The 18,344-nt window shown below is 52.1% G+C and overlaps 1 protein-coding gene across 3 annotated transcripts in view; it reads right to left on the bottom strand.

The window, feature by feature from the left end:
* Window positions 1–18,344, bottom strand: part of ETV5 (ETS variant transcription factor 5) — a 38,770-nt gene that overhangs the window by 10,798 nt on the left and 9,628 nt on the right. For all 3 annotated transcript variants that reach the window (XM_065411347.1, XM_065411348.1, XM_065411350.1), the window contains exons 6-9: window positions 11,240–11,369; window positions 10,021–10,308; window positions 3,966–4,225; window positions 846–908 (exon numbers count right to left, since the gene is read on the bottom strand). In XM_065411347.1, the coding sequence (XP_065267419.1) occupies window positions 846–908; window positions 3,966–4,225; window positions 10,021–10,308; window positions 11,240–11,369 (741 nt within the window). The remainder of the gene's footprint in view (window positions 1–845; window positions 909–3,965; window positions 4,226–10,020; window positions 10,309–11,239; window positions 11,370–18,344) is intronic.

Genomic DNA, 18,344 nt, shown 5'->3' with positions numbered 1-18,344 from the left:
CACATTTCACTTGCAAGAAGCACATCCAAGCATAGTCCCTTTTCTGGACTAAACGGTGCATCGGCTCACTCGGCCTGGCCCCCAGAACGTTAGATTCTATTTGCTGGCAGAAAACCTATCTAGACTAGTTCAGTGAGCGAGCTGAAAGCCACTCCGCTGGCCAAATACCATTCGGATTTCTCCTCTTCCCCACCCCATGTAGCTCCAGTAACTGAAAACCCTCTTACTGTCTCTATCAGGCATGTTATCCCAGACTAAAGGGTACAGTCAAGTATGCGGCCGTCAAGATGTGTGGCTGAGCAAGGCAGCGTGGTTTCCCCTTGCTCTCTCACACAGCTGGGATGGTCTGTTAGCTCAGGTGAAGCGTCAGTTGAAATGGAGACGCACTATTATTAGCAGCTGCATCAGGCACAGCCGCCCGTACCACCGTTTAATACACCCAAGAGCGAGGCAGGAAGGAAGAACTCATGCTGCGGTAAATGGGAGTCTCAACAGTCGTACGGAAGGATACAGAGTGCCTGGTAAGGGGCAGATTGGATCTCTAAATCAGCAGTGACGCTGGTTTGCTATTCCACCTGCTTTCACAGTGGTGCTGGACTCACCCCAGTACAGAAAGGAAGCTACAGATGGGTGGGGGTGGGTACCAGAACCAGGGAAGTTCCTAGGCCTCTCCCTTTCTAAAGCAGTGATGGTTCTGTTACTGTAGTAGCACTGTCAAGGGACACTTCTCAGGGTTCTTTGTGTCAGCAGCCTCCACAACCTTCTGCCCCAGTCAATGACACGCAACTGTGTACCCATGACCATCCCCGCAGTGCTCTGTCTTGTGTACACACGTGCACACTTACCCTCCTGGCCCGTGGGGAAGTAGCCCCCTCCTCTCATGTATGACGACTGGCAGGTAGGCACTTCTGCAATCAAAACAACAGCCTAGTTAAGCCTGCGCTGAACCAGGCAGCGCTACACCCTGGCCACATGGCACAGCAGAAGCAGAGTGCTGAGATATTCCGGGGGGGGCGCGGCAGTGCGGGGCTGTTACATAGCCGCTGTGCGCGTGGTCAACAGGCACAATGGCTTAGCACCTCTGCCTGCTGGGCGGGGTCAGTGTCACCCCGTCACGGGCTGGAGTGTCCTTCCGGGGCCCTGGCGCTGCTCCTCGGTACTCTGCATGCCTCCCATCCGGGATTGGCAGCGCCATGCAAGCAGGAAACCCCGCGAGATCACACAGCCCTACAAGCGATTCTATTGTGGTGACATATGATAGGGCGCACCCTGTCTTCCCGGCACCCTATGGCAGGGCCTGTCCCTACCACCCCCACTCAGGGCAGAAGCAGCAGAGGGGGGGTCCTCCAGGCCTGCCTAGAGAGGCCTCCCAGAAGTAGCCAGAGCTCAGCTGGGACCAGAGGGACGGGGGCTCCTCTCTGGCCACAGGAGCTCGAGGGGCAGCCAGGGTTTGATCCTGGCTGCACTTGCTTAAGCTGGGAGAGAGAAGCGCCCTGGGAACATCAACCCCAAGCTAAGGGAGGAGGCTAAAGGGTCCAGGTGGGAAGAGGTCCAGGGAAGCAGCAGCAATGAATAGCAGGGAGCTGTGTGTGGCTGCTGGGTCCCTTGGCTGGCACCCAGAGCAGTGGGGGCGCCATGTTCCTCCCCTCCCCAGGGAAGTGGTGTCAAACCCAAGATGGGGACAAGGCTCGTTTGGCAGCCCAACCTAAGGGCTGAGTTTAAAGGGCCCAGAGCCAGGGCTGAAGACCGAGGTGAGGGCAGACAGACAGTTTTGCTGGACTTTTGCTACCCTGGAAGGGTTCGTTTTGATTGTGTGACCAGCCAGAGGCTGAACCGCTGAAGACCCGCTAGGCGAGAGCAACAACCTACATGGGGCCCTGGGATCAGGAAAAGGGCTGCAGTACTGCACGCAGCAGCAAGAGGCGCTCAAGAGGTGAGAGCTCCCCACATAAGATTTCAGGGACTGCTCGAAAGATTGATCATTCACTCAATGTTTGCTTTGACTTGCAGACTTCTCTGAAAAGAGAACTCCCCCTCATCTAGGAAATTAGAAGCCTCCAGGCCAGCTCATAGCTCTGAACTATTCCTAGCCCATGGGACTATTTACCCCCTCGGATTCAATGTGAAAGATAAATCCGAGACTAAATTGAGGTGTCCTGAATTTGTGGGCATGAATAGGATACTGCAACTGCAGGTACAGCATATTTATCCTGGAGGTCTTATAAACCAGCTCTTCTCCTCTTCCTACAGGGGACAGCCCCCTTCTCATTCACTCCCATCGCTTTGCAATGGCATGCGGTCTCAAAATGAGTAGGGAGAGGTTATCAGCACAAAGTACAGGTTCCTTCCTGGTTTGGAAAAGGCAATCCAAATTGACTTGCAAAGGCGATTTGGAGACACTCAATAGGGAAAGGTCTGTTTCAACAATCCACGTTAGTAGATGGTCTTAAAAGAGACCAAGCCCAATATTTCGTCTTCTCCCAAATAGCTCAAGCAACACGAGAAGGGAGGAAAGTTGAAGATAAACAAGAGTCCTTCAAAAAATTTAGATCCCCTCCCCCACACACACATCTGCTCCATTTTGTTGCTGACGACTGCATCCAATCCTGCCTTTGAGAGGTCACCGTATTTTTAGGCCTAAGGCGATTAGAGGATTTTCTGTTGTGTAGCTAGGCCCTGCATGGTCAGCAGCCAGCAGAAATCACACTGTGGGTCAACAGAGTCGGCTACCTGGGGCCAAGAGGAAAGCTTAGCCCGAGCCCACATAACTCTGTGTGCTCAGATAACCTTTGCCCCTGTGAGCTAAGGGAAGGAGGGGAGGAGGAGGCGTTCTGCACACAGGTCTGCAGCGCGGTCGAGCAGGACCGCTGTGCAGATTACTGGCACTTAGATACAGCAACATCTGTTGAGTGCCTGATGCTTGTTCTTTATACAAAAAGTATCATCTGACATTCTAACTCGGTTAGACATTAGCTTGGAGGCAGCGTGCGGGGCGCGGTTTCCCACACCCGCAGTGGGAAGCGCCGAGGTCACACAGGTCACCACTTTAATGCAACATTATCAAGACACCTTAGAGGAAGTTGCCAGCTAAACCTCAGCAGAGGCAGGTGGGCCAACTGCAGCTCCATTCCTCTCCTAGCGCGGCAGATCTAGTGGCACTTTGCAGCACCCCAGTGCTGGCTGGGAGATGGGGAGAGATGCAGCTTGGCTCTAGCCTGGAGTGTGTGAATCAGCTGGAACTCGCTGCATCAACCTGCTCCCCAGCGCTGGCTGGGAGATGGGGAGAGATACCAGCTCGGCTCTAGCCTGGAGTGTGTGAATCAGCTGGAACTCGCTGCATCAACCTGCTCCCCACCCCAGCCATTCGGGGAAGGACTCCAGCCACACAGACGGCTTGCGCACGGGGTGCTAGGTTACGGGCAGAAGGCGCTTCCTTCCACAGGGCCTCAGCAAAGCCTGGGCACTGACCTACTGCCAGCAGGGGTTCTTTGGAGGCATTTTGTTGGCATGAGAAAACCAACACGCTGCTGTATGTAAACACTGCTGTTCCCTTCCCCATCGGTCCCTCGCTGTGCTTGGAAATCACCCAGCGAACTGAGAGGGCATAGCAGCGCCTGCTCCAGCTTAGGGCATGAACCGATATGCTGTTCGGCTTCAACAGAGCCGTGGGGAGTGACTTCTCCACGCTCCCCCTGCCAGCATTCTGAAGCTGCTGCAGTGCCTGCACTCCACCCTAGGGAGCAGCTTCCCTTTCCGAGACGCCGCACTCCCTACAGGCTCTGGCTGAGGTCCGCAAGTTCCAAATGGGGTCTATTCCTCAGACGAGGGTGCTCAACAGCCTTCGTGAAGCCCCGGGGCCCAGGGTCCTGCGCACGAGGAACACTATAGCAAAGGCACCAAGGCGCGGTCCTGGCTAAACCTTTCAGTGGCATCTCTAGAGCTGGAGACCCAACTCCCATACAAACCTGAGTCAATGCAGTAATCCCTGGGCTCCTGCTTAATGCCCATTGGAGACTGGTATCCATGCCTTGGAGGCCCTGGAATGCCTGGGACACCGTGCTCATAGAGGGGATCATGGTACTCCTGTTTGAATCCCTGAGGAGGGTGCGGAGCGGTCGGGACTATAGGCTCGGACATCTGCCTGTGGTAGACTGGGCGACTGTCTCCAGGAAGGCCTGGCGGAGGAGGGAAAGGGTGGCAGGGCTCAGACAGCTGTCTCTGAAACCTTTGGGGTGGGGTGGGGGAAGAGAGAGAGAGAGAGAGGTGTTACTGTACGGTGAAACCATCCATTCCCAGCTCTGCCGAACAGGCAGCCCACAAGAACTCACGCCCATTACCCTGAGAAGAGTAGAATACCTAGCCCTGTTTTCCCCACTGCTAGCCGCTATTGGCAATGCCCAGGGACCCCACCGAAGACATTCATTAACTAGAGATTACAGGTGTCAAATGCACTTGCCCTGTGAAACAGAGGCTGAGCTGCAATTCTGAGCTAACTAGCTGCAGCCTTAGGTTTCTGAGCAATGCTCAGAGACCGAGACTGGATTGGTCCCACTCCCACCCTGGGAGCCAAGATGGAACCACTGTGGAATGGATGGAGAGGGCATTTATAGGTAGGGCTCAGGGGGCATTCACATACCCCAACTGCCTCTCAAGCCATTCACAGGGCAGGAACCAGCTCCTACCAGGTAGCTGCACAGAGACTCTATAGCAGAGAATTATGGAGTTTGAGAACTAGGTTAGATGGGAGGTTTCCCACGTGGCTGGGACCATGCTGCTGCTGCCGCCGCCAGTCAGGGCTGGGCCAAGGGCCTGGTTTGGTCTTTTAAAGAGAGGTGAGGGACAGCTTGTAACCCTGCTTCTCTGCAGTTATGGCAGGATTTTCAGTCCCCAGGGAGAGACAGATAGAGCTCCCGAGCTCTAAGGTTTTTGGTCTCTACAGGCAGCCATATTGCGTGTCTTGATCCCCCCCAAGGCTCTAGCTACCACACATGGACCCTTCCAGCCAGTGGGAAGCAAAGGCAGTCCAAAGAAAGCAAGCCCATCACCTCCACAGAATGACCCAAAGCCAGGGGACACGGTAACAGAGGGGAGAGGAGGGCAAGGCCCTCGTAAGCGCCGAGGGGAGAGACACCTGCTGGCGGCTGTAAGTGGGCCAGCTCACAGCAGTGACTCGCATTCAGCCAGCCTTTTACTTGGGGACCTGGGGCACATGAAAGGAGAAGTGGGATGTTAGAGCCCCGAGGACCCTGCGACACCAAGCATGCGGAGAAGGGCCTTGTGGAATTGAAGCAGCATTGTGGGAAGGACGTTGGCAGGGCTACATCCTTCGTAGAGTTCAAAACACCATCTTGGGGAAGAGTCTCCCATGGCACCGCAGTACCATCTTCTCCTTGGAGGACAGGGTAGATGGTGGGCCAGGAGCTCCCTCGTTGAGAGCACCACAGTCACCTCCACCTGGAAAGTGGCTTTCCACACACGAAGCTAGCTCATCACAGGAGCAACGTGGCTCAAACCGAACTAGCAACATTCTCAGGATCACCATGGTCTCCCACAATGCAGATGGCTTTTTAAATGGGGTGCAGTTAGGCTACCAAGTCCTACATGTACTTTATGATCAGGGTCTCTGCAGTCCCTTGTCAACCCACCACTCAGGATAAGACAAAACCAGCAGCCATGTGGGCCAGGATGGATTTAGCCCATGGCAGACTCAGGCAGGTGAAGGCAGCATTCAAGCAGTTTTTGTGCAGACCAAGTCAAGAGATGCTCATGAGAGGTGGGGCGGGCCCAGCCCGGCCAAACCTGTTTCACTCCCTCCAACATCCGGCCCGGCTCCCAAGTGCTCCACTCCCCAGGCACAACCTGGTACCTGGGTAGCTCATCAAAAACGCTGGTGATGGAATCAGGAGATGTAACCTGTGCCACACTGCCCTGGATTAGCCAGTCATCCAAGTAGGGGAACACACACACTCTCAGCCAGCGCAGCTTGGCCTTAGGCCCCTCCCCACGCCCGCCTCCTGTGCTGCTATGGGAGCTATCACCAGGCTATATCCAGATGAGGATGGGGGAATGACACGTCACTGCCCTCCCCTGCCTCTCAGGGACGTTCACCATCTTCATAGGTGGGGCATTCGGAGCAAGTCCGTTCAGTCCCTCCTGGCCAGGCCATCGCTACTGGCTCCTTGGTCAAGAGCCCGCTAGCCAGCTATTGGTAAACAAGGCCGCCTGCATCAAGGAAATTCACACAGACGTGGCTATGGCAAGGTCTAGGCCCCAGAAGGCGGGCCCACTTGGCCGTGACCTTACAGCAGGCATGTGAGACGAATACCTGCCTCCCGGGAGACCAGGGAGCCCCGTTCCTACCCCTTGCTGAGGACAAGACCCCATGGACAGGGGACAGAGGAGAGAAGAGCCCCAGGATGTTCTGCTCCTGCGCTGTCACACAGCTTGGACTGAGGAACTGGCAATTACATAACGCTGAATCCATTCCAACCTGAGAAAGCCAAGTGGCCTCTAATCTGCCTCTGGGGCTGGGATTAAGCATTTAACTCTCTGGTGGGGTGTGGGCCTCTGAGCTCTCATGGATGCTCAAGTTGGCAGAGATCAACCTGGGCCATTGCAGAACACAGCCCATCTGAGGCACCTCTAGCCAAGTGACCTGCTGCTGAACCTTGTCGCACATCCTTCCTGGATCCTTAATGCTCCAGTTAAGGAAGCCACTGAAAGGTGCCCAGGCGTGTGCCAGCAGCAGGCACAAGCTACGATTTGCTGTAGCCGGGAGAGGGTATGCCGGGGAACCCCCAGCCAGTGCCTGCAGGGGAGGAGATCGGGATGTGAAAGGCATCCGTCCCTATTTGTAATGCTCCAGAGGCTGAGTGCTGTGACTTGGGAGAGATGTGAACAGGAGCCCAGCCCAGCCCCCACCCCACAATTTGCTGCTCAACATCTCAGCACCTTGAAAGGCGATCTCTACCAATCAGTTCCTTTCCCAAGCACCAAGGCCCCTGGGACCTTTGTAACTGGATCCTTTGCAGCTGACGGGCCTGGATTACTCCACTTCCGATGGATGCCCCTCTAACCTTTCAGCCTGAAACTCTAGCACTGTGGTGGTATGGCCTCTGCAGGAAGAGGCACTTCCGGATGGGCGCGAGCCAGTAGCCCAAGCATAGCTGTCAGGTCGTCTGGAGCTCACAGCCCTGGGGGCTGCAAGGCGACCTCAGATGCTAGTGCCATTCACTAGGGCTTTTTTGGAGAGGGTGGGGGGGGAAGCGAGGGGAGAAAAATGAGAGCAGAGATATCCAGGGAGGTGGGCTCAGCTTTTGAAGCCCAGTGTTGACTTGTGTTCCTATGGTTTCCACTTGTGCAGATTAGGGAAGCATTTCACATCTCATCCTGCTTAAAATAAAGCATGGCCAACTTTGTGCCCTGACCTTCATTTGACTATAGCCCCCGCCTGCCCTGCCTGTTCCTCTGTGGGATCGATCCACATCCCGCAGTGGAGACAGAAAACGAAGCGCCCGTTTACAGAGGCAGAAATAGGGAAACCTGACAGATAGACAGGCCAGCTCAATTTGTAGCGAACCAGCCCCCCCTCTCTTTCCAGTCCCCCGTTATTTCAGCAGATCCCATCTTTAAAGAATTCTCCGCCACGCACGTCTGTGGCACTTCGGAGGGAATAAATCAATGGCGTGGCTAACTCAGATTAAGGAATACAGATGAGGATGCAGACTTCCTGCCCCCTGAACTAGGCAAAAGCCCATCTAGGTCTTTTAAAGCAATCTACCTACCTAGGTTCTAGCAGCACCAGCTTAAGGAAAAGGACATGAACAAACAGCAAACAAACTGTTGAAACTAGGTTGAACCCAGATGCTTTTTTTGCGCATCTTTGTCACTGCAGCCGGTCTTGTGTGTGCAGATATGTTCCACATAGCTCTCTCTGGGGACTTCGATGGAATAAGATGGATACACAGCTTGGCAAGAGTCAAGCAGAGTAACTGATAAAATTCAGCATCAGGCTGAAAGGTAGAACTAAGTGGGTTGTCACGGTGCTCTCTAGCAATGGACTGAGTAGAGACAACGTGGAGCAGTGTCAGACACTCAGCAACAGGAAGGTTTACAAGCACTTGGGAGGCTATGGTTAAAATACACAGTACAATCCCAACAAACAGCAGAAGTGTGATAAAAGCAACACAATAATCCGAGGTCAAGGAAGCACGACTGTCAAGTGATTTCCAGACAGGAGGGAATGACTACATCGACAGATGAGCAAGAAAGTGGTACTGCAGAGGAGGGCTTCGCATTGTGGTCTGCATTGCTGGAAAGTTGGGGTGAAGTGGAAAAAAACATGTTGGGAATGTTGCCTTGTTTTGCAGAACACACAAATACTCCTAGCACGTCACCCCCAAAGCTTGGAGGACTTGAACCAGGGTGGAGGATGTTCAGCCAGGAGTTTTGGCAAAGCCATGTGAACAGGGCGGCAGGGTGCTGGCTCCACTAGAGGATGTTCTCAAGAAGGAAGAAAGCAGCTGAGATTCTTGCAGGAAGTGACAAACGTTGCAACAAGCCCGTTTAAAAAAAAAAAAAAAAAAATCCAGGCTCTGCAGTTTTCATATGTGCATTAAACTTCGAACAGGAACAGAGAAACAGTGCAATTCACCAAAACTCATCTACTTGGCTCTGTGAAGGGAGGAGTCACGTGGCAAAAGCAGAAGATAATTATATGCCTTGACTCAGGCAGATTAATCCTCAGCTTGAGTCAGTACTACATTAGTGTATGGGCAGCACACTAAAAATGTTCTAAAGGAACTAGTGAATATTGAAGAAAGCAATACAATGCGAAGTTTGGAGAACAATTTCTCCTTGGTCTTAAGAGAATGGGACGTTTTCAGTCTAGGGAAGAGATGGGCAGGGGGTCAAGATACCCAAAGTGTATCTACAGATACGTGAAAGGCATGTTCTAAAGATGAGAATCAATTAATGCCATCAGTAAGTGACGACAGAAGCAATGTGGGAATGGATAGCAAACAGAACCTATCACCTCTACAAAATCAGTTCAAATCCCACCCAGGGGCTTTGTGATCCAAAGAACTGGCTGCTCCATTTCCTAAATCAAATTAGTTTAGCGGTCCCAGTCCAAGTGCTGTTTGACTAGCTTCTACAACAAAACTCACAACTGGTACTGATCGGCACATTTACTGCAGTATCGGTCTGACGAGCAAAACGGGCAGACAAGCCAAACTAACAGCTCATCCCTAGAGGAAGTCATTCCCCCCCACCCCCCAAGCCAGATAGGGGTTTGAGAGAAATTTGAGAGAAAAGAGCTCAGAGAAAAATCTGCAGAGATCCAAGTAATTGGTGTAAACTACAGCAAAGGAAGTTTCCAATATTAACATTGATCATTTAGGCAATGGAACAAACTGCCAGAAGAGCCCTCTAGGCATGGATCCAAGACATAGCCCCGAGACAGGATTCTCTAGTGTTCTGTGAAGGCAAAGGAAGGCGTTCCAGAAGTGAGCTGTTGTATTGGAGTCAGAGATAACCCTGTTTTCCCTTTGGGAGGACAAGGCAGGCCCCAGGCTCACTCTCTGTTAGGAGAGGGAAAAGGGGAGAAAGTTGCCTAATGTTCGACACTGAAATAGGTGATATACCTTGACAAGTGTGCTGTTACAAGCCAGCCACCCCAGTTTACAATAATCCTGTGGTTCCAGGACTGGAGAAGGAATGTTAGCAACTACGCCACAGGTACCACAGCGCCCCATAGAAAACTGTATTTCCTCTCCCCAACACATGGTGCAAGACCAAGAGACGACCCATCCCTGCCAAGGGGGCGGGGGGGGGGGAACATGAGGGCAGCAGGCTACAGCAGTGTTATGGGGGGGGGGGGGGGGAGAGGCATGTGACCCCGCATGTCACCTCTGGTCAAACGAGCAAAACCAATGAGGAAAGAGCATTCAGAACACAAGACAAGACACCTGGCTTCTTGCTGTGCATGCGCCATGTGATAAAGCAAACCTGGCTCATTACCTGTGCTCTGCTGGATACTGGTTTTCAGGCATCATCTTTGGCATGTGCATGGGCTGATGAGGTGGCCGGGGCACAGCGAACGTTTGCTGCCTTGGCTCCTGGAGAGCATGTGGGGCAGATGCTGGGGGAGCCCCCCGCAGCGCGCCTGCTGGGGCAACATGGGCAGCGGCCTGCACTGACGCAGCAGGTGGAGGGTGAGGAAGCGAGGAACTCTGCTGGGCAGGGGACACGGGGGTGGCAGGCGGGGTTAATGGCTTGAACCCAGCAGGGGGCTTCCTGTCATAGGCACTGTGAACAGAAGATGGACAGGACCACGATGTAGTGAGTACAGCATTCACGTGGCTTCACCCACTGCTCAGAACAACCCAGACTTGTTTGCATTCCTAGTTGTCAGGCAGTGACAGCACTAACACAGCCCGATCCGCTAGCAGCCCCAAGGGAATCTTTGTACTTCACAAGAGTGACAGACAGGCTGCGTCACAGGGGCCTGCTTTAACACTTGCCACACGTTTTCCTCAAAGATAATTTTAGCTTCCACTCATGAAAAGTAAGAGAATAACTTGTCGTATTTCCCCCCCACCCCCCTCAGGCCTGTTTTCGGTGTATTTTGCAGGAGTTAGCTGTGACTTGTTTGATGGACCAACCTCTGCTAATCGATACTAGTAGTTAACATGCAGCTGAGCATCACCTAGTGCTCACTAGCAGTCAGATGGCACTATGCGTTAGAGAGCCGTGTAGATTTCTTTTCCAGGGAAATGAGCATTCTGAAGGAGCCGGCACGCACAGTGCTGTCCAGGATTCCTGGAAACCTTTGGATGTCTAAACAACTGCCTTGGTGCACGTTAACATACAAGAGCCCTAAAGAAACATCTCTCAGAAGCCAATCCTGCCCATTTGCGTATTTAGGGTTGTTTTTACGGCTTAAATCAGCAATTGCAAACAGTGCTCATGGAAACACAAGGAAATTTGATGTTCTGTGCAGCCTGGCACTGCCCTCACTTCCATGAGCTCAGGAATTTAATCAGTAAGAAGCTAGCTCTCAAAGTGAATGCGCTTTCAAATCTCCCTTCCAACTAAGCCTGGAGGGGTTTTCATTAGCAACACAGAGGTGATAACATCTGTCTCAGATGGATTCTCCAGCATCTGGTTTCCATGCCTCCCAGTCCCCATGCCACCCCCACCTTCTGCGGTCCTGGGGATGAATCTCAGTTCTACCTACCAATAGTTGTAGAGGCACTTGTCTCCATAGTTAGCACAGAGAGCCTGGTCACGGCTACAGGATGACAGCTCGGAGGAAGGGCTGTGGAGTTCCCGCTTGATCTTTGTCGGAGGTGGGGCGTGAAGTACCACTAAAATCAGAGGAGGGAAAGAAGTGATTAACGTGCATCACAGCTTCTCAGTCTCCATACTTGGGACTATTGCTGCAATCCGCTAGCATGGATTTCAATGAGCGCGGAGCCATGCAGGAGAAGGAAATGGATGGATGGATACTTACAACACTTAACTGCACGTACTAATTAGTACGCAACACAATCCTTTTTAAGAGCAGAATCTCTCTAATTTTACTCCCCTTTGGCTGAAATTTCAGATTTTAAGTATAAAGTTTTGTGACAGTAACGTAAGATCCCCACGTACCGTTCGGGAGACGGGGCTTACATTCACACACCGCCTTTATCACAGAGGATCCTTCGCAAGCGACCTGCTTATTGCACCACTGGAATTCAGCCTCCCTTGGACTACAGGGCAGCCAGCCAAGCAGAAACTGTGCACAGCATGTTGCCCAGTAGCAGAAGTAGGGAGTTTTGGCCAGGCACCGGGAGAGGCCCATACTTTAAAGGAGCAGGCCTTGGTATCTTAGTGGTTTCAGATAGTAGACAGGCCTCTTAGCTGTAATCTGTTCCATCAAGGACATCAAAATCTACACCCACTTCCTATTGCCTGAGCACATCCTCGAAAGCCAGGAGCTTCCTGACGCACAGCCTGGCACAGGAGGGCCAAGAATCAACGCTGTTTCTTGCACAGAAAGCGACCCTTGCCACCATCATTGCAATCCAAACGCTACTTAGTAACTGCGAGCAGACCTGCCTTCCACTGCCTCGGAAAACAGGGGGCCAGGGCCCCCAAGAAGGGACACACAAGCTAGCCAAGGGGGACAAGCCTCCAGCCTGTTCTCGGCAAGGAGGCAGCACAGCTGTGCCTTTCAGAGGTGGACTCTGAGAGTCCGTTGGCTGGCCCCTGTCACCTGTGGAGGAGGATGTAGGAATACAGGCTGCATCCATATCCAAAGGGAAAACCATTTGTCAGAGTGATCGGGGACGTGTGCTGCTTCAGCTACAGATAGGGGCTTGGGAAGGAGAGCGGAGGGGACTTTAATAGGATGTTGGCCCTTTAAGGGAAGCTTCAGGCCCAGTACAGTCTGGTTCTGATTTCCACCAGAAAGCGGGTTGGATAGCAAGGGATTCTAGGAAAGGCAGAACCCTGTGAGGTATGTAAGCTTCTTGTTCAGTCTGAAGAAGCCAGCTTCAAAGCAAGATCTGGTTGTGCATCATGAGTGGGGAGGAGGGGGTTACCCACTGAGCAAAGGACTAGAGTACCTCAGTGCAGATGCCGGAGCCCCAATCCATGCAATTCACCCGGTGCAAGCGAGTGCGCGGTGGCACCACACCCCAAGGAGCAAGAGAGCAATGCAGAAGCAAGACAGGAGCTCCCCCACCAGCCACGGCCAGAGGAGATTGACCTGGAACAGTGGGAGGGCAGTATTTACTCTCCGTATAGGGTGGCATGTGGCATCTAGTAGGGAGCCAGTCTCTCCCCGTCCTGGTATCACTGATGTCTAGGAGTGGTCACAGTTCTTTAATATGTGACCAGCAGAATTCCCGCAGCTCTGAGAAACAACAGCGACAATTCTACAAGCTGGTCTCTTCAGCGGCTACCCACAACCACCAAGCCACAGGAAACTACACTTTTCCCGCTCTGCAGGGAGCTAGAGTGCCACTGAAACAATCACTGACAGAACAAGAGCTCGGGCCCGACCCCACCAGCAGGATTATCTGCTCCAGTAACAGGCCCAGACTATCTTCGCTGGACTGCCACCGGCCCTAGACACAAACCAGGCTGGAAAAGTCCAACAGGTTCCCCTGAGGGTAGCGGGAAGACTGGATGAGGCTCTCTAGCCTGTGTCATGCAGGAGCTCAGACTAGGTTATAAGAGTCCTTCTGGCCTTCGCAGCTATGAAAAGCCGGTTGAGATTTTTCCGTGTGTCTTTTAAAAGGAAGTGGGCCATTCACTGGGTGAAACGTCAGCCAGTCAAACTTAGCCCCTGCACAGAAAACACAGAGACTAAGGCCAGGTCTACACTAAACAGTTATGTTGATCCAGCTATGTCAGCAGGAGTGTGAAAAAATCCACACACCCCCAGCTACGGAGTTAAACCTATTAACCCTCCACCCCCCTCGGTGCAGACAGTGGGAGGTTGACAGAAAAACTCTCTTGGGGCAGTGGTTTAACACTATAGCCACTGTGGCTGTAGGGAGTGGCTACACTGAAGCACTACAACTGTGCCACTGTTGCAATTTAAGGGTAGACAGCAACCTTCCACCATCAGCTGGTATTGGGCATAGCTCTGGGAAGAAGGGAAAAGATAAACACAAGGATTCTGGCCCAGCAAGTGTGCTGTCCTTTTCAAGTAGGGAAGGGAGTGAAAAACAGAGCAACCCCTCCCCCAGACTCCATTTAGCACAAATGGTGGTGTTTGCTGGCTCTTTCCATGAGTGAGAAGGCAGCAGAGGGGGATCAGCAGCAGACATGATGGCAGCCCGCCAGAGGATCAGATATGCGATAACCACATCAGAAATAGTCTGGTGGTGCTTAGCATAATGCATGTTCCCATCGTGCAAAGCAAGGGCAGTTAGTGATCACTGGGGCAGCGGAGGAGCACAAAGAAGAGGGAAAGGCGGTGCAGAGCCTGCCCTCTGAGGGTATGTCTACACTGCACACTAAGCTCAAGCCCCACTTCTGTTCACACACAAATCAGTCTGATGCAGATCAGCAAGCACTCAGGGGCCAGGTCCTAAGACCCTGCTAGGGGGTGGGTCAGAGCTCAAGGGCTGCTGGGACTCAGGTCCAAGCCCTGTCATTTTGCAGGGTGGACACACGTCAAGCCGCAGATCCTAGTCAGAAGATCTGAGTAGTGCAGTATGGACCCTTAGCATGGCTGAGACTCCCAGGTCCACCAGCTGTAAACCCAGGCTTGCAATGCAGCGTGAATGCTCAACAACTGGCTTGGAAACACCTAGTATATACGCCCGGGTCCCACAGACCCAGGCTAAGCATGCAACATAGACAGACCCTGAAAGGGCAGAACTGTGGTGACTGTGCTGAAGGGGAATGGGCCTGAGAGCTCATTGTAGGAATGCATTTAAAGAGGGCCTGTTGTCATATCTACAATACACCTCAGAGGCTACATGAAACGTCTGTTTAGTTATAGAGGACAATCCTTCTGAGGCACGGCAGGGAGCCAGCGCATAGACTAAGTGCAGTGCAGCTCCGTAACTGCAGGAATACAGCAGAAACCTGCTAACCTGCAAGTGAACAGACCCCCTGAAGGACAGAACGTTTGCAGATTAGCAGAATAAAACCTACAGAACTAATGCCTCGGCGCACACCTGGTTCGTTTGTCCAGCCTGCTGTTTACCTGGCCGTTGTACAGCTGAATGTACTGTTACAGCTTGTCAGACACTGTAATCCAAGCCCCATTCTTAGAGTACTCTGGACTGAGAAGTGGGGAGCTGCCACTGTTGTGGGTGTGATTCCCAGTGCACAACAGCAGCTAAGGTTCACTCTACAGGGTCTCACCTGTCTGTTTGTGGACAGGGCAGTCAAGAAATGACTATGAAGAGTTGCTTGCAGTAAAGTGACTGTGAAGCCATTTAGACAGATCTGCTCTATAAAGAGCAACTTCACTGCGAATCCCCCCGCTAGCTGGTTCCCAACCACTAGGCTTTACTGTCCAGACGGGAATTGAGTATTTGTTGTCGGGCCCTAATTTGGATTCAAAATTTAATCTGGAGCCCTCAAAGCAACACAGAAAGATGCCATCCTACTCCTGAGAGAGAACAGGAAGACTCACCCCTGAACTGAGGTCAAGAATATGGACAACACTTTTTACTAGGCAGCTTTGCCTGGAGTACACCACTTCCTCCCAAGAGCCAGCTGCAAACCAAGCTGGAGAGCCCAGCTACTTGAGCAGATTTTACAGTAAGGAAGCTTTTCCTCCATGAGTGAACGGTTCACACGCACATCCCCAGAAGCCTTCCACGAGGGAAGCACACAAGCAAACCCACCAGCAGATTGGCCCCTTCTGCGATTGTGGGCGAATTCTTTGGAAACTGTGAAGATAAGCAAGCAAGAAGGACCCATGTGTTTTACAAGGACAGACCTGCTCAAAACTTGGGGCAACTACAAGTTTTGACGCAGCACAGACATGGGTGGCTCCCGTCTGATTCAGTGAGGTCCCCTGGGTTTTGCTACACCATTACCATGTCCACTGAGCTCCTGGGAAAGGGAATTCCCCTGCTCAGATATTGTCAGTGGAGCTCTGGTCTCTGGAGCACTCCCTGCCCTTTGGCAGCATGCTAGTCAATCTGCTCTCCCTTCCGACACCACTGGACCGGGAGGCAGTGGTTTGCTACAGAGCACAATGCAGAGCACAATGCAGAAGGCAGAGTCCATGGCTGTAGAAAGCCCTGAATATAAAGCTTCAAATTATGGGTTATCAAAGCCTTAGGAGTCATCTGGTTTTGGAACCTGCTTCCACAAGGCTCAACAGAACAGCACCTTGGGGTTTTGCAGACAGACAGGCGGCCCCATATATTTAACCTTTCTTGTTTGCTGAAGTTGCAGCTATTTTAGCATTGATCAGGCTTAACAGGGCTGTGGCTCTGAAGGTCCAGTGAGGCAGACCCAGCCATGTGCAGGTCCACCCTGGCGGTTGGGGAGCCAGCTGTCAAACAGGGTCAGGAACCACTCACAGCTTGGTTTCAGATAGCTCAGGGGAGAAGTTAGTGCCCATTTAATGGTAGCCTTCAACTACCTGAAAGGGGGTTCCAAAGAGGATGGAGCTAGGCTGTTCTCAGTGGTGGCAGACGACAGAACAAGGAGCAATGGTCTCAAGTTGCAGTGGGGAGGTCTAGGTTGGATATTAGGAAACACTATTTCACTAGGAGGGTGGTGAAGCATTGAAATGGACTACCTAGGGAGGTGGTGGAATCTCCATCCTAAGAGGTTTTTAAGGCCCAGCATGACAAAGCCCTGGCTGGGATGATTTAGTTGGGGTTGGTCCTGCTTTGAGCAGGTGGTTGGACTAGATGACCTCCTGAGGTCTCTTCCAACTCTAATCTTTTGTGATTCTATGATCTGAAATCTGGTTTATTCTCAGTAGTTATATTTTCTGCTAGGTATTTTAGAGATGTTGCCTCTATAGTAGGAGCCAAAGGAAATATTATTAGCAGGCTAGTGTCTTCTCTGCGGGTCAAGATGCGCCTCATTCTGTTCCAGCTCTGGTAGCCAGAGAAGCAGCACAAAAAGTTGGGGCTAATCCAATTACTTTTACAGGATTTTTCCTCCCCACTGTACTTTGAAGCTGAAGTTTGTCAGCTACTGTATATACTCTGTTTTGGTTGGGGTATGGTCTGCTGGGGGGGGAGGGGCGCATCGCATTCAGTAACTCGGCTTTGATCTGCTTACTTCAAAAGCTAAGAGCCGGAATGCAGTATCCCCTTTCTCCCTACTGAAATAACACCAGCTCCGAGTTAGACAGCTAGCATTGCAGTGAGATGCCAGCGTGCACCTAAACAGTCTCCACCTTCTTCATGGAGCTATCGCCACTGGCCAAAAGAAAGTGACCTGCAAAAGTTCCACCTCTCTGAGGCTTAATGGCTCCTGCAAAAGAGGACCCCAAGGATCCTGCTGGTGGTGGACACAGGCCAGCCCTGTCCACTGCCCTGAAGAAGCAAAGCTGTCCCCGCAACCCATACAAAGCTGTTCCTGGCTGGCTTAGCACCGGTGCAGCTGGAAGACGCTGGGCTGGGTATTGAATTCTGGGGTGTGGAATGAAGCAGTTTGGATGGTTGGGGAAGAGAGGCAGCACGTGGAGGGTTAAATGCATGAGAAATTAGGCAGTGTTCGTTATTGTATGAAGCCAATAATTACAGCCTTGCGTTAATCACTGCTCCTTTGGGAGAGGGCCCTGTGGGTCAGAGAGCCCGGAGGCACACGTAACTCAGCACTGGCAGTAACACTGCCTCTGCTTGCACAAGCAGTCGTGAGACAAAGTCAAATGCCCATCCTACTGGCCGTTTGAACTTGCAGATGGGTTTACGGAAATACTAAAAGTGAAGTTAGTCAGATTAAGGTGGAATAAAAAAATTCCACGCCCCTGAGTAGTTTGAAGGACAGTGTCCCTTTAAAACCTAAACCAGATCACTCCCAGTTGAGGCTGCCTCCGACATACTCTCAGAGTCTGTTCACTATATATAATTTTTTTAACCAACTAATAAATGCTTAACCTAATTAATTGCTAAAAGCAGCCACTCTAGGCAAGGGAGGACATCAGAGTTCTTTACCCAGTAGTGACTGAACAATACAGCTGGGCTTAATCAGAAGTGGAGTATTAGCTCTACACAGTCTGAATACATCCCCCATACACTCGGAGAGACCAGCCCTGAACTAAGTGCTCCCAGCCTTCCCGGCTAGTTAGCTGCTCCCCAAATGCCCCCAGGGCTAAAGCCCCCAGCATGGAACCCCGCATTGCTCAGCTGGTACTAAGGGACTAGGAAAAATCCTGAGAGAGGCTTCATAGCTAAGTCACTCCCCAGTTCTCTCTCCAACCAGGAATGGAGGAGGCAGCTCGGCTCTAGGCTCAGCTAATTAAGTTGGTCGTCACTAGATTTAAAAAAAAAAAAAAAAAAAAATTGCCTGAGATCAGAGGGCGCCGCAGAATCCTTTATGGCGTGTAGACCTGGCTTTCCATTGGTCGGTCCTTCTCCTTCAGGAGACATGCAGAGACGGGCACTCACAACTGTGCCATTTGCTGGGGCAGGGAAGAGTAATTACTCTCTTGATCAATCCTTGCTTTAGTGAAGGCAGAGGCATTCGGCAATGCATGGTAGGTTTACTGCCCCCCCCCCCCTCTCATTAAGCGGCAGCCACACTTCCCAAGTATATTCAGGCTGCCCTTCAGCATGTCTAGTGTTAATTCCCTCCCTTGGAGAGAAAGGCTATCACACCCATTAAGCCTGGCCTTGCTGAGCAGTGGAGCAGCAGGG

This window comes from Emys orbicularis, chromosome 9 (genome assembly GCF_028017835.1).
Source record: "Emys orbicularis isolate rEmyOrb1 chromosome 9, rEmyOrb1.hap1, whole genome shotgun sequence".
In the NCBI taxonomy this organism is placed as follows: Eukaryota; Metazoa; Chordata; order Testudines; family Emydidae; genus Emys; species Emys orbicularis.
The sequence above is the reverse complement of the archived record's forward strand: the minus strand, read 5'-3'. Positions and strand labels throughout refer to the sequence as shown.